Raw genomic sequence first — 13,568 nt, 5'->3', positions numbered from 1 at the left:
AACTGCAATGTGTGTAAGATAGAATATACATACAGAACCATGCAACAGTTTGGGGACAGTATTTTTTTTTAAAGAAATTAATACTTGCAATTAATTAATACTTGATGCATTAAATTTGCATCTAAAGTTTTCTAATTCTATCAAATAAATCCTTTTTTTTTTTTACTTTGTTAATCATAGAATCTGAAAAAAAAGGTTTTAAACATTGATATTAGCATATTAGAATGATTCTGAAGGATCATGTGACTCTGAAGACTGGAGTAATGCCATCACAAAAATGTAATATTTCAAAATATTACAGTATTTTTGATAAATAAGTGCAGCCTTGGTGAGCATAATTAGATTATAATATTTCACAATATAACTGTTTATTACAGTATTTTTGATAAATAAGTGCAGCCTTGGTGAGCATAAGGGATTTAGTTCAAAAATGTTTTTAAAAATATTACCAACCCCAAATGTTTGATAGATGGTGTATAAACACATATAAAGTCTAAATTTTAAACTACAATTGTTGAAAAATGATAGGAAATTTGTCAACTACCCAATGTGATTTTGTGAAGAGTAAAAGTGAGAAAAAAATAAGGTTTCCTCTGAGGCCTTATTGATGAGCAGCATTTTCAAGATTTATTGAGTCAATCACTTATTAGCACACAAGTATAAGCACAGTCACCTTTTAAAGTAAGAGACCCGTAAAGTAACCACCATTACAAGTGAAAGACCCGAACCCAGTAGTGAACAGTCTGTAACATCACTCACTCGTGAACTCTTGCGCTTTACCCTCAATGGACTCGCAGGTATACTGGGTTCTAAAAGAGGAATAATACCTAGTAAGACAATGTTGCCATCACAATATAAATGACAATAAACACAGAAATCATCTCTTATAAGGGAAAACTGCATTATGGGTGAAAAACCCCCACCCCCACACTTCACGGTCTGCAAAAGCCTTCGAAATTCCTTAAACACACACAGCTGTTGGTAAGGAATCTCAGACTGATGCAGAGCGTGTCACAAGAGAGAAAGAGCAGAGCAGAAATACCAGCTCAAGACTTTGTCTGTTTTATTGTTTGTCAGTGTTTCAAAAGACAAGCTTCTTTTTATAGATTTCTGTCGTACAAACAATAACAATACAAGAATGTCACCAAACACAGAATGTCATCTAACAGTGTGAAAACAGATTGTACCGAATGTTGCAAGAGAAAACGAGTTAAAGGTCCGAATGCAAGAACCACAGCTCAACGAAGAGAGAGAGAGAGAGCAAGCAGTTGAGAACAGTTCAAAGGTCAAAGCATATTCACAGCACAGAAGCATTTTTCAGTTCAACTTTGTTAAAAACACATCCAGACACAACGACTGAACTGGTCCCTCGTTGGCGACTATCTATTCTATACACTGTCTCTATTTTCAGATATTAAAAGCTAAATTTCAGCTGACCGAATGTTTCTGTAAAACAACAACTGAAGATGTAGTTACATTTTCCTTTCACCAAGCACATTTTGATTGAGATGAAAATTTGCACTGAAAAGATATTCTTTGCTTTGTAGCCTACCCATTTAAAGGTGAAGTGTGTAGTTTTGTTTTCAATGTTTGAATATTTTTCTATGTCAGCTTAATATGAAGAAACTAAGTAAACCATTTATAGGTTGAATCCCCCGAAAAGCATAAACACTCGCTCAATCTATCAAAACATTGCTCTGTTTGAGCATCCGACCTGCCTGACATAGCAACAGTGGCTCAACCAATAGCATAAGTGTGGGGGCGGGACTATTTATTTGTTGACCAATTGCAGACGTGTTTGGTTTGAAACGGCCAATATTATTATTATTATTTTTACATATTTCACCTTTACTTGCAAAAATCCACCCACAGATGGCGGTGTCACACAGAATCCTATCCCCCTTACTCCCCAAAGTTATTCCTTTAGCTGAGACAATTTGTTATGGGTACTTTATTCATTGCCCGATTAGAAATCCTTTGTAGTCTTAATCATTAAAATGTTAATGAATGTCTTCAAATTTTTATATTTCATTACTGAAGCTAAAAATGGTCATATTGTTTATTTCTGTAAGCCTATACTTGGCAAACTAACAGCTTAGCCTACTTAGCATAGTGCTAACTGCTTAAGAAAAGTGCGGTATCCAAAATCGAACACTGTAGTACTAAATTTGGTTTGCAACTTGCTTCGTGACTGTTAAAAAAGTATGAATGTGTGTAATACGTACTACATCCGCCATGTGACCTACAGCATCAGTTGTGTCACTTCACTGGCCTCATGGGATAGTAAAGTGTCCATCAGATGCGCACTTCAGAATCTCGCAATTATCCCGCTAGTAGGTCAACTTTTCGACTGTTTTATGAATGCTATGAATTCAGATATACTACTCAGCTCTCATATGGTTTTTCACCTACTATATAGTATGGAAGTAGGCATATTCGGATGCATTTTTAGAAAGAGAGACAGGATTCTGATGGCGTACTCTTAGAACTGGGATCATCTGAACCAAACGAGGGCAAAAAATGGACAACACGGAGCAGATGTCTTCTGCGGTCATGCATTTTTACAGAATGACAGAATCAAGTGGCTAAAACAGGGCTGTCCAAACTCGGTCCTGGAGGGCCGGTATCCTGCAGAGTTTAGCTCCAACCCTAATTAAACACACCTGAACCAGCTAATCAAGCTCTTACTAGGCATAGAAACATCCAGTCAGGTGTGTTGAGGCAAGTTGGCGCTAAACTCTGCAGGACACCGGCCCTCCAGGACCGAGTTTGGACAGCCCTGGGCTAAAATAAGGAACCATGCTTGCTAATGCAGACAGGCACTTTGCCTTGGTATGCGAGCGAGTAAACGCATGCAAATGCTGACTGCTTCTACAGACAGACTGCGATAGACAAGCATTTCACTTAAAAAAAGAAATCACATGACAGTCATTTGGGAGCTTGGCAATACAAGTACAAATATATAAAACAGACGGTTGATATAAGTTCTATAAATAATTGTGAATAGCTGACATCTCTTAAAGGGGTCAAAACACCCGTTTTATTAGCATATGAGGGGAGTCCGATGTGTTTTTGAAATGTAAAAGTCAAACAAAAAAAGTCTAGTTAGTCAAACGTAAACGCCTTCTTTCTTTACTAAATGAGAAATTTACATGGATACGGTTTTTCCGTATTCCAGTTATCATTGCACTAATCCTCAGGACGGAACATAAATTAAAAACACAACAAACAACATTTTCAAGAATTCAGTTGTAAAAAAACCAAAACAAAACAAATACTGTCGGTAGGAAAAGTGCGCACAGTCATATTTTGCACATAATGACTCAATAACACTGTGAAATGCTGTTTTGAATTGCTAATGAATTCGAATTAATTCGAAACAAATTTGATTAGGCTGTTAATCCATCAATTAATCACAATTAACGTCGCGTTTGAATGATACACAATTCAAAACAGCGCTCTAGCCGTCGCATACTGTAAATAGCCGTTCCATTTCAATATTTTGTGTTAACCACATACATACATACGAACACAATGTGTAAACTAATCGGTCAGGTAGGGAGGAGGTTGAAGATAGCACTCGATCCTTGCTAAAGCTATTCCTGCTAAGGGCTACAAACTTAAGTAGTTCTCCCCACAGTGTGTCAGCACTCAACAGCGCCCTCTAGCATTCGTCAATCGAGAGGCAGATAAACTCCTGAATACACTTTCTGTACTGCAGCTCTGTGGGACTGCTGCTGGGGTATTGACCTGGCTGTCCGAAGGGCCCGTCTGCTTCTCGCATCTCCTCATTCATCCGGGCTAACCGCAATCTGACCAAGAGAGAGAACACAAGCATTGTTTCATGTGCAGTGACACTCGGGGAGAATCTACAAAGGGAAGTGAAGTTCCTGACTCACAATGTGACGATGTCTGCGTTGGCTGCCTGAACAGCGATACTGAGAGGGTCCTGCCCATCCTCATCGACCTCCATCTGAGAGGCTCCTCGCTTCAGGAACAAACACACCTGTCTGTGGGCACACGCATGCAGTACACAAAGGGTTAAATGATGAGTTATTCAGAGGTAGATCTGCAAATTACTGAGGTTTGGACAAATTTGCCTCACAGATTGACGATACAGTTTGATGTTAGCATGTGGCTAAGCTAACAACCCGGCACTCTCGTAAACAAACAATCCCTCACACAAATTTTGGGTGAAACAGTCCATTTAAATGAAGTTGAAAGTTGAAATTTCGCTAATGTGCTATGCTTTTACATTGAAACCGAGACCTAAGTCTTATCAAAGAAGGTGAAATGTTTTCACATGGATCAGTTTATTAAAGTTACAAAAGCTATTCAATCAAGAGCAGTGAGTGATTTCTTTGTTGTTGCTGTTTGATTAATATTAAGAAAGTGCTGTCACTTTAAGAGAATGCACTGATACAGTACGTTCAGCCGGCTATGTCTGCTATGGGATACTTACCAAGATGGGCATTTTGACATAATTTTTGTGTGAATTTGTCCATTTAAACACAATACTTCAGAGAAAGCTTAATATTTGTGTGCGTTCTGAGGCGCGGGTTTGCACGCTTTGGATGAGCGCACGCACAAATCTTCTCACTGCGCGCGCGAGCTCGCTTCCTCTGGTTCTTAAATGTTAAACTGCAAAGCTTAAACGAGTTTAGCTTAAACAGATATCAACGTGTGCTGTTCAGGTCTCACCTGTGCGTGCGCGCTATCAGCACCCGGGTGACGACGGAATAAATGCTCATATTCCAGCATATTTTTTTTTTCATCGCTGTTGTCGTAATGTATTGGGAAGCCAGAATGTGCATCCATCAACAGAAACATATATTAGCCGAATCCTGTTTGTTTTACGTGTTATTTATAGCAAACCATATTACAGATGCGTTGTCAGATTTAAGTTGAACCGCGGTCCTAGCGCGTGCCAAACCGTGTGTGGAAAACCGTACGGTTTGATTTTTTTCCACGAACCGTTCCACCCCATTGCGGACCAGAACTTTTATGTGTGGTTTGCCACAGCTGTGAGTCATTTCTTACCCCGTGTGACCCAGGCACGTGGCGTGGTGCAGAGGTGCCCGTCCTCGTACGTCCCTCTGATTGACATCTGCTCCATTCTGCAGCAGGAACTCACAGGCTATCAGAGAGCCCTATGAGAGAGACGAGAGATATCAAACATTAGCAGAAACTAGGGCTGTCAAAATGGCTGAAAAACTAAATTCTAATTTTGTACTTAAATATTATAAAAATTCAAATTATATTCGAATTTAAAATGCATAATTTCAGTCAGGGTGAAGAAAAGCTTTTGGCTTCTCACCTGAGGCCACAAGAGGGCGCATCGAGCAAAATATTACTAATGCACGTTTATTCAAAGCATAAGATAACATGACTATCTGTGAAAAAAGTGCATAATGTTTAAAATAATGTTTATAAACCAATTATAATTAAGTTGCTTAAATAACTATAAATAAAACAGCATCATGTATGTATGCATAGTTTAATACAAAGAGCCGAAAGCCAATCACACAGAGTACATTTTTCATTTAAAAACACGAGTTACAGTGGGATGCAGTATATACATAAATATAAAATACATATACGAGTCTCGATATATGTTTTTTCAAAGTTGAACTTGCATTAATTTTACATGGATTTCTAAGCATGCAGCACTCTTTTGTGAGACGCGAGTGCAACGGTGATAGATGTCCCTCTAGAAAATGCGCAAAATATGCGTTCCGTGTGAACGGCTTGGTTTCAGTTTTGACGTAAAGAAGATCTTCTCCGCATTGATGTTCCTTTTTTCCGCAATATTTGTAATTAACAACGCAGCAGCGCCGCATCTAGTGACTTCAACTGGATAGGCTAACAAAAACATTAAAATGCAACGACACTTACATCGTCATCGCATCTCGTGCGCCACTGATAAAGCTGCCTCCTTAGCGCACACCTAAAATTCTAATGCGACGTTTTTGCATTCGAAATTCAAAATTTTTTTTTGACAGCCCTACTAGAAACACTGAATAAAGTAAACACCGTAAATTTACTCTACTAGCAGTACATGAAGTATACACTGCAAAAAAAAGATTTTTCATAGTTGTAAATTAAAACAAAGAGTATGTTTTATAAGAAAATAGTATTTCAGTCTTTCTACTTCCAAATTTCTCGTTTATTTGTGATTTTTTTTTTAAGCAATTTATGAGTGAAAATGGTTTCAAAGTAAATCCTACACCAAATTTTGTTCGGTGTAGGAAGTCTCACCCCTGCGACGGCTTGTATTAATGGACTCTTGCTTTCATCCTCCTCACTGACGGAGTTGACATCTGCACCGTGCGCGAGCGCCTCTGCCATGACCGATAGGTTCCTGGCCCGTGACGCCTTATGAAGCAGCGTCTTTGGGTCAAGCTCCCTGCCGTCCTCTGGATCCGATGCTTCCTGCTCGATATCAACCTCCCCACTGGACTCATCCGAGTCTTCACGCTCTGCAATAAAACATGGGAGATGAAGAAGGGGACAAACACACAACAGATAGACGTACCAATGTAGGACGTCTTCTCACCTTCCTCAGTGACGCTGTCCACCACGGAGCCGAAAATGAGTATGTCTGTGCTGCCGTCAGTACTGCCGCCAAGCCCGCTATCACTGCTGAGACCTGTGGGGCCAGTGGGTGCCAAGCGAGGGACACGTTACTCATGACCTTCTCAAACATTCAGTGCTTGACCTCTCACACAATGCATTATAAAATTTGTCTGCAACAGGCAAACATGCAGACTGAAGTTCCTGTAGCCACTCTCAAAACGACGTCTTTATGAACTAAACAGCAGGAGATATATGGGATGGACTTGTCTCATGGTCTTTAGAAGGTAAAGTCGTATGAGGAACTTACTGCGAGGCCCTGAGCCTGTGTCGAAGTAAGAGAAGAGCGAATCAAGCTCGTCGGGACAAAACAAGGATTCTCTCCGAAACTTTGCAGCTGCCGCAGCTGAGGAGGACAAATAGAGAAGAACATCATGTCAACATTTCACTTTGCCTAACCCTCATAATGCATTCAAAATCTGTATTTTCTCATTCCATATTTTATAAAACAGTCATAACGTATAATATTTTTCAACTAAAACCATATTGTATCTGATCATTAATGAGTGAGAATTTTTTTTAATGTTATTATTTTTTAGGTTTTACATGTTACTATGTTATTACCATGTTATTGCTGCATTTACTAATTTTTATTATTCAAAATTGATTTTTATTTTTTTTTAAATTTCAAAAAGCTATGATGCAATATATCTTTGTTTTGATGCAATTTATCTTAGTTTTGAATATATCATTGTACAAAATTTATAAGACCAAATAATGTGAGAATTACCAGTATTAAAGGGTTAGTTCACCCAAAAATGAAAATTAGCCTATAAATTACTCACCCTCAAGTCATCCTAGGTGTATATGACTTTCTTCTTTCAGACGAATCCAGTCGGAGTTATATTAAAAATGGTCTTTGATCTTTCAAGCTGTTTCATGGCACTCAGCGGGTGTTGCATGCATCAGTCCAAAAGAAGTTAAATAAAATGCGCCCATCCATAAAATATAAGTGTCTCACACGGCTCCGGGGGGTGAACAAAGGCCTTCTCTAGCGAATCGAATTTGTAAGAAAAATATCCATACACATTCTTCTTTACAAATCCTCGTTTTGTACTTCTAATAAGTGACCCTTGTTTTGTTTTGATCTCTCCGCTGCGCTTCCGCGTTCATCAGTTCTGAGTGGCGCATGCGCAAAGCCGACCTCATACGTCATCCGCCCGGAACTACTTCCAGTGTACAACAGTGAGCCCAAGCTACATTAAAGTGATTATTACGTTTTGAATATGGATATTTTTCTTACAAAAACGCATCGATTCGCTAGAGAAGGCCTTCGTACACCCCCCGGAGCCGTGTGAGACACTTTTTTTTTATGGATGGGTGCATTTTAATTAAGTGCTTTTGGACTGATGCATGCAACACCTGCTGAGTGTCATGAAACAGCTTGAAAGATCAAAGACAATTTTTTATATAACTCCGACTGGATTCGTCTGAAAGAAGGAAGTCATATACACCTAGGATGACTTGAGGGTGAGTAATTTATGGGCTAATTTTCATTTTGGGTGAACTAACCCTTTAAGCCCATTACAATGAATGACATTTAATTAAATTCCTTTGAATTTATAACTCATGATTGCTCAAAAACATTCAGACATATGAAACCATATTCATTACAAAACAACATCAAAACAACATGAATATTACTCTGAGAAGTTTTCATACAAAATAAATTAATTTTACTCTAATTAAACTTTCAGATTACAAAAGTGATAACATTTTTCATGCTGCAATGGCTCATCAATAGGCGTACATATTTTTATTTTTTTTTTAATTCAGTCCAAAATGTGTGTGAGATATGGGGAAAGGCTAAATATATTTTACAAAAAGTATTTTTGGCACTAATGGTACTCCATATATACCTGGTCCCAAATGATGCTTATATCTCGTAAAAAAAAGAAAGAATGATGCATATTTTGAGGGTCTTAAAGAATTTGGAAAGTTTTGTTCCCTTACTAAAAATTGGTTATTTTACTTTTTTTAAAAATATATCTCTTACAGGTCAAAACGAACCCGAATGAGGGCTAAATCAGAAAACAGTAGAAGAAATATGTTCAGAAATGACAAAAGCAAGTACCAGCAGAGAGATTGGCTGGCGACATGATCCTGGCATCGTGCCTGTATTTCCGGCGGGTTTTAGGGGCTCTGATGGAGCTGTTGTGTCTCCTGCACTTCTTCACGCTCCAGTGGTGTGATTTTCTGCTCCCCTCCACCAGGGCCTCGGAGCCACACATCTTCTTCAGAAACTTCCTCTGCACATATTTCGCTTTGATCCACGCTTCTTTCTCCTGCCTACATAAAACATCAGAAGCACAAACGAGAGCTTCCATCATTGAAACATTCACCATATGAAAATATAATGACATCAAAAAGAAAAAAATATTATCTTAGTCATAGATTCTGGCAACTGATATAATGCAATGGCAGAGAGTTGGCTGCACACTGACCTTGAGCTGTTGGGACCAGGTTTCTTAAGTCCCTGCTCCTCACACGCACCTTCATAAATCTGGTTGATTACAGTGTTGCCAAGCTCACACATTAACTACAGAGAAAACAGTCATAAAGCATTATTTGACTGATAAAAGTAAAAAATAGTATAACATAACATAACCAAGTTTTAATAGCGACTAAATTAATTCTGTACTGGGATTTGGGTGAATAAATAATTGTTATACGAAATTATTATAATATAACAATATATTGTTTTATATAATAATAATAATATAATTATATAATAGAATGACATTTGCATAAAGGAAAGGACGTCTGGTTTTCATAGAATTCCCTCAAAATTCCCATTACTGTAATGCACCCTGATGTTTTTTCAAGTTGTCTTTCCCATTATTATTACAGTATAACTATTATATACAGTTAAAAATGTAAGAATTCAAAATAAAAAAAATTATTACAAAATAAAATAAAAATCTAAAATTGCAATACAATGTTTTTTTATTTAAATCAGCAAAAATAAATACTATAATAATGTATGAATATCTTATTTTTTGCATTATAGTACTGAGAACAACATTTCACATTACGGTAATGAGCATTTAGTGGGAAACTTAGGGGATATTATTCATAAATATACTGTCACTTTGCAAACAATCTTACAAGTAGAGAGCTAAAAATTTGTTATTTTTCCCAACTTTTTTTTGATAGGGGTGCAATAGGATACCAACATACTTTTAACAGGTTTGTGAGGTGCACCCATTTAGTTCTCAGTGGGATCTTACCTTCATAAGCTCTGGCTCCCATGTGTCGAGTGTTAAAGAGCGAACCTTAGAGCAGTGGACGCCCAAACTCCTGCAGAGACAGAATCAGAAAATTAGCTCTTCAAGCATGGTTGATTTAAGCACACTTTTTATAACGACCTCTATTATATTCTGTGATTAAAAATAAGTCTAGCAATGGCAGGACACATTTGGGTCAGCCTCCTTTAGAAAAGCTGTAGAATCACAGAATCCCCATCTGCAGCCCCTGTTGTGTCTGAACACATCAATTCTAATGCCTCTGTGCATTATGAGGCTTCTGTCTTGCGTTCAGTCATGGACGGCCATCTTTGAGGAGGTAGGAGCGATTTAATCTGATTAGCAGGCTGGCACCGGTAATCTGCAGAGGAACTGATGGAGCAGAAAAGTGCTTCACCCTGAGGGTGTGACGCAGTGTATACATGAGCATCATATGGCTTTCAAGCAAAGCCATTCTGCTGTTGGGTTCAATCTGTCATGAGTGATGCAGTTGGGATAAATGTTCTGACACAGGTGGCTTTAAAGCCTGTCTATCTTCAGTCAAATCAATATGGAAGCAGACGGTTCTCAGATATTTAGAGTCATTATGTCGACTGTAAGATGTCTGGAGTGTGAACAAGTCAAATAACAATGACTTGTTTTGTACTGCTTTGTAGTATCCACCTTTTTTAAAAAATAAGGAGGAAAATACTGCAGCAGACTGAAAAGAACTCTTCTACAGATATTCTTGTTATTCCATGTCACATTAAAAGGATAGTTCACCCAAAAATAAAAATGACCCACCCTCAAGCCATCCTACACTGTAAACACAGTGTAATACTCTACAGGATTAAAGAGTATTATTTTACAATATTTCATAATCATAACTGTTTGTGGATGGATCTTTCACAATAGTGAAGCAACTGCTGAGAAACATCTTTGAAAGATGTGACATCAGTACTCGACATACAAAACACAGCAATGGTAAAACTCAACAAATAAAAACAACACTTACAACACAAACCACTAAAAATGAGCCAAAAACAAGTTCAATAACACAAATAAAAACAACAAGAATTTAAAAACTCTACAGCATGCTGGGTGTCTTCATAGTACTTATGCACTGTAGAAACACAGTTTGTTTACAAGAAATTTCTGAGAGTGCAGTTACATACAAGAGAAGTCCCACTGTGAAATTACTAGTGAAAGTAATGCAATTATTAACCTGGAATATACTGTAATTTCACACTAACATTTTTAACAGTGTAGGTGTATATGAATTTCTTCTTTCTTTCAGACGAATACAATCGGAGTTATATTAAAAAATGTCCTTGCTCTTCCAAGCTTTATAATGGCAGTGAATTGGGGTTAAGATTTTGAAGCCCAAAAAAGTGCATCCATCCATCATGAAAGTACTCCACACGGCCCCGGGGGGTTAATAAAGGCCTTCTGAAGCGAATCGATGCATTTGTGTAAGAAAAATATCCATATTTAAAACTATATAAACCGTAATCTCTAGCTTCCTCTAACTGGTACGTGCGTTCACGAGGTAGTGGCGTTCCAGCGGGTAACGAAAGATGTGTGTGTAAGCGAACGTTTTCATTTTTGGGAGAACTATCCCTTTAAAATACCAGGCATTATGTTATTCTGCTGACGTCTGAAAATAGAACATGAAGGAATATTTACAGCTCATTCAGTCAAACTGATGATCAGGATTATTTGTAGTGCAACCTTATGATTTGAAATGAGTTGTTTCAGTTTTTTGAGTGGAATTTTCCTAAACCAGAAGTGCCTCCCAAAATTTAAAACACAGCAGGCTCATTATGAAAAGGTGGATAACTTAAATTCTCACTAACCCGCTGTAGGATACTCTCTCCCTTAACAATACGCTCCCGCGGCTCGCTGGCAGAGTCGATACTGCTCGTGGAGGGAGACGCTGTCCTGTCCAAACGCTGTAGAATCAAGAGTTTATGCTCTTAACTTTATTCAAACGGTGTCAAAAGCAATCTATGTAATCGGGTCAATGGAATGACACTCATTTTTGTGCCCAAATGTATTAGTTTATTTAAAAACACATTAAAAATGCCATTCATACATAAAAAGACATGAATGCACCTCTTATATGACGACAATTTTTTCAAGTGTGTGAATTACTATTCATATATTTTTTTTATATATACAAAAAAGTTACTAGTATTAAAAATAAATAAATATAAACACTGTCCTGTCATGTGGTGCGACCAACATACAGTAAAAATAACTCAGAAATCAGGAAATGATATCATGACTGTGTGTAAAAACCAGTAAGCCTCTTAAAATAATTAGTTTTTTTTATTATTGCAGGGTTAGTTCAGATTGTAAAATGTCATGTGGTGTGAATCCCCCCAAAAGTAAAGATATTTATGAACTATTAATTTATTACATTTATGTAAAAAAAAAAAAAAGCTTTCAAAAAACTTTCTGGAGAACAATTAAGATATGTATTTTAGAGGGGTATAAAGTGCTTCACAGCTTATATATATATAAAAAAAAGTCCTGTCATGTGGTGCAACCGACAGAGGGAAAAAAAACAGGAAACGATATCATAGAAAGGACCCCCTGAGATCCTCATGAATGTGCGTCAAGGCCAATAAGCCTCTTAAAATAAAAGTTAGTTTAGCTAGTAAAATGTCAACTTCACATTACATATTGATGTCTAATTCCATGTATTAATGTGACAGAGTAGTTGGACTGACCTCAATATAATAGTTATCAGAAATCTCCCTGTAGGCAGACGCAATGCTTGCCTGAACTGCTTGAATCCAAGCTTGACGGAGCTTCTCAGATTCAGCCTGTAGCATACAGCTCCTGATAGGGGTTGATCTGATATTAGATACTGTACATACCCAACACAAACACACAGCACATGTGACACAGTACTCACTTTGTAGGTGACACCACTTCAAAACAGAACCTTCTCTCGATGTCCTCACATGGCTTCACAGAGCAAAGCCGCAGGTCCTCCACAACCACAGTCAAAGCATCCTACAACACACAGCAGATTACAACGTCAGGTCACAATAATCATTTGTAGGGCTTGAAAGGAGTAAAAACAAGTTAATATCTGAATCAGCAAAGTTGAACCACCTACTTTTAGTCGCTTCTGATACACTAACTGACTGTTCTGTATTGAAAACCATCGCCTGGTAGGAGAAGAAAACAAACTCGATATCAGATTTTCTCCACAAAAGGAAAGACACACGGACAGTCGAGCCTGTTCGTACCTGTTCCATGTCTTGAAAGCATTGCTCGCCCTCTTGAACAGGTATCCCTCCATCACGACACCATTAGGAGCATCAACATTGAATTCCACTTTGGAGTCATCGTATGCAAAATCCTGTCATGCAAAAAACAGAGAAGCTCTATTCACGCAGGTCACTAGCACACACAATAACAGGACTCTTGTCTCTCGCGCTTATCAGTCAGTACTGAGGATGCTTATTGTTCTGTTAAGTCTTCTGCGAGACAGACAAAAGACTAAACTTAATCCCTATCAGTCAAAACATAATCCTCATGACCACAGCAGCCAAACCAATCCCTCTCATTTCAATCAATAATGACCGGCAGCCTCTTAAAACGTCTCCCGTCACAAGTATTGCTCCATCTATATCCCAACTGTGCCGAGATCTAAAAGCGGAATGATTCATTCTCCTCCAACATCAATGACACTGA

General features: G+C 37.9%; 1 protein-coding gene and 2 long non-coding RNA genes across 3 annotated transcripts in view; all 3 read right to left on the bottom strand.

Moving 5' to 3' along the window:
• Positions 1-13,568, bottom strand: part of LOC107680440 (arf-GAP with coiled-coil, ANK repeat and PH domain-containing protein 3-like) — a 93,947-nt gene that overhangs the window by 1,457 nt on the left and 78,922 nt on the right. Inside the window, exons 16-25 of the mRNA XM_016476326.1 lie at positions 9,864-9,933; positions 9,078-9,172; positions 8,708-8,922; positions 6,884-6,979; positions 6,557-6,658; positions 6,259-6,479; positions 5,041-5,150; positions 3,900-4,010; positions 3,751-3,812; positions 760-809 (exon numbers count right to left, since the gene is read on the bottom strand). Of these exons, the coding sequence (XP_016331812.1) occupies positions 760-809; positions 3,751-3,812; positions 3,900-4,010; positions 5,041-5,150; positions 6,259-6,479; positions 6,557-6,658; positions 6,884-6,979; positions 8,708-8,922; positions 9,078-9,172; positions 9,864-9,933 (1,132 nt within the window). The remainder of the gene's footprint in view (positions 1-759; positions 810-3,750; positions 3,813-3,899; positions 4,011-5,040; positions 5,151-6,258; positions 6,480-6,556; positions 6,659-6,883; positions 6,980-8,707; positions 8,923-9,077; positions 9,173-9,863; positions 9,934-13,568) is intronic.
• On the bottom strand, positions 11,718-12,833 carry LOC107680441 (uncharacterized). The gene is made up of 3 exons (XR_001633149.1): positions 12,781-12,833; positions 12,593-12,704; positions 11,718-11,809 (listed from the first exon to the last, which is right to left on the bottom strand). It is a non-coding gene; the product is annotated as an uncharacterized LOC107680441 (long non-coding RNA).
• On the bottom strand, positions 12,836-13,454 carry LOC107680443 (uncharacterized). The gene is made up of 3 exons (XR_001633150.1): positions 13,121-13,454; positions 12,988-13,039; positions 12,836-12,881 (listed from the first exon to the last, which is right to left on the bottom strand). It is a non-coding gene; the product is annotated as an uncharacterized LOC107680443 (long non-coding RNA).

This window comes from Sinocyclocheilus anshuiensis, unplaced genomic scaffold, assembly GCF_001515605.1.
Source record: "Sinocyclocheilus anshuiensis isolate Anshui unplaced genomic scaffold, SAMN03320099.WGS_v1.1 scaffold792, whole genome shotgun sequence".
NCBI classification, from domain to species: domain Eukaryota; kingdom Metazoa; phylum Chordata; class Actinopteri; order Cypriniformes; family Cyprinidae; genus Sinocyclocheilus; species Sinocyclocheilus anshuiensis.
Note: the sequence above shows the minus strand (reverse complement) of the source record. Positions and strands in the feature narration are given on the sequence as shown.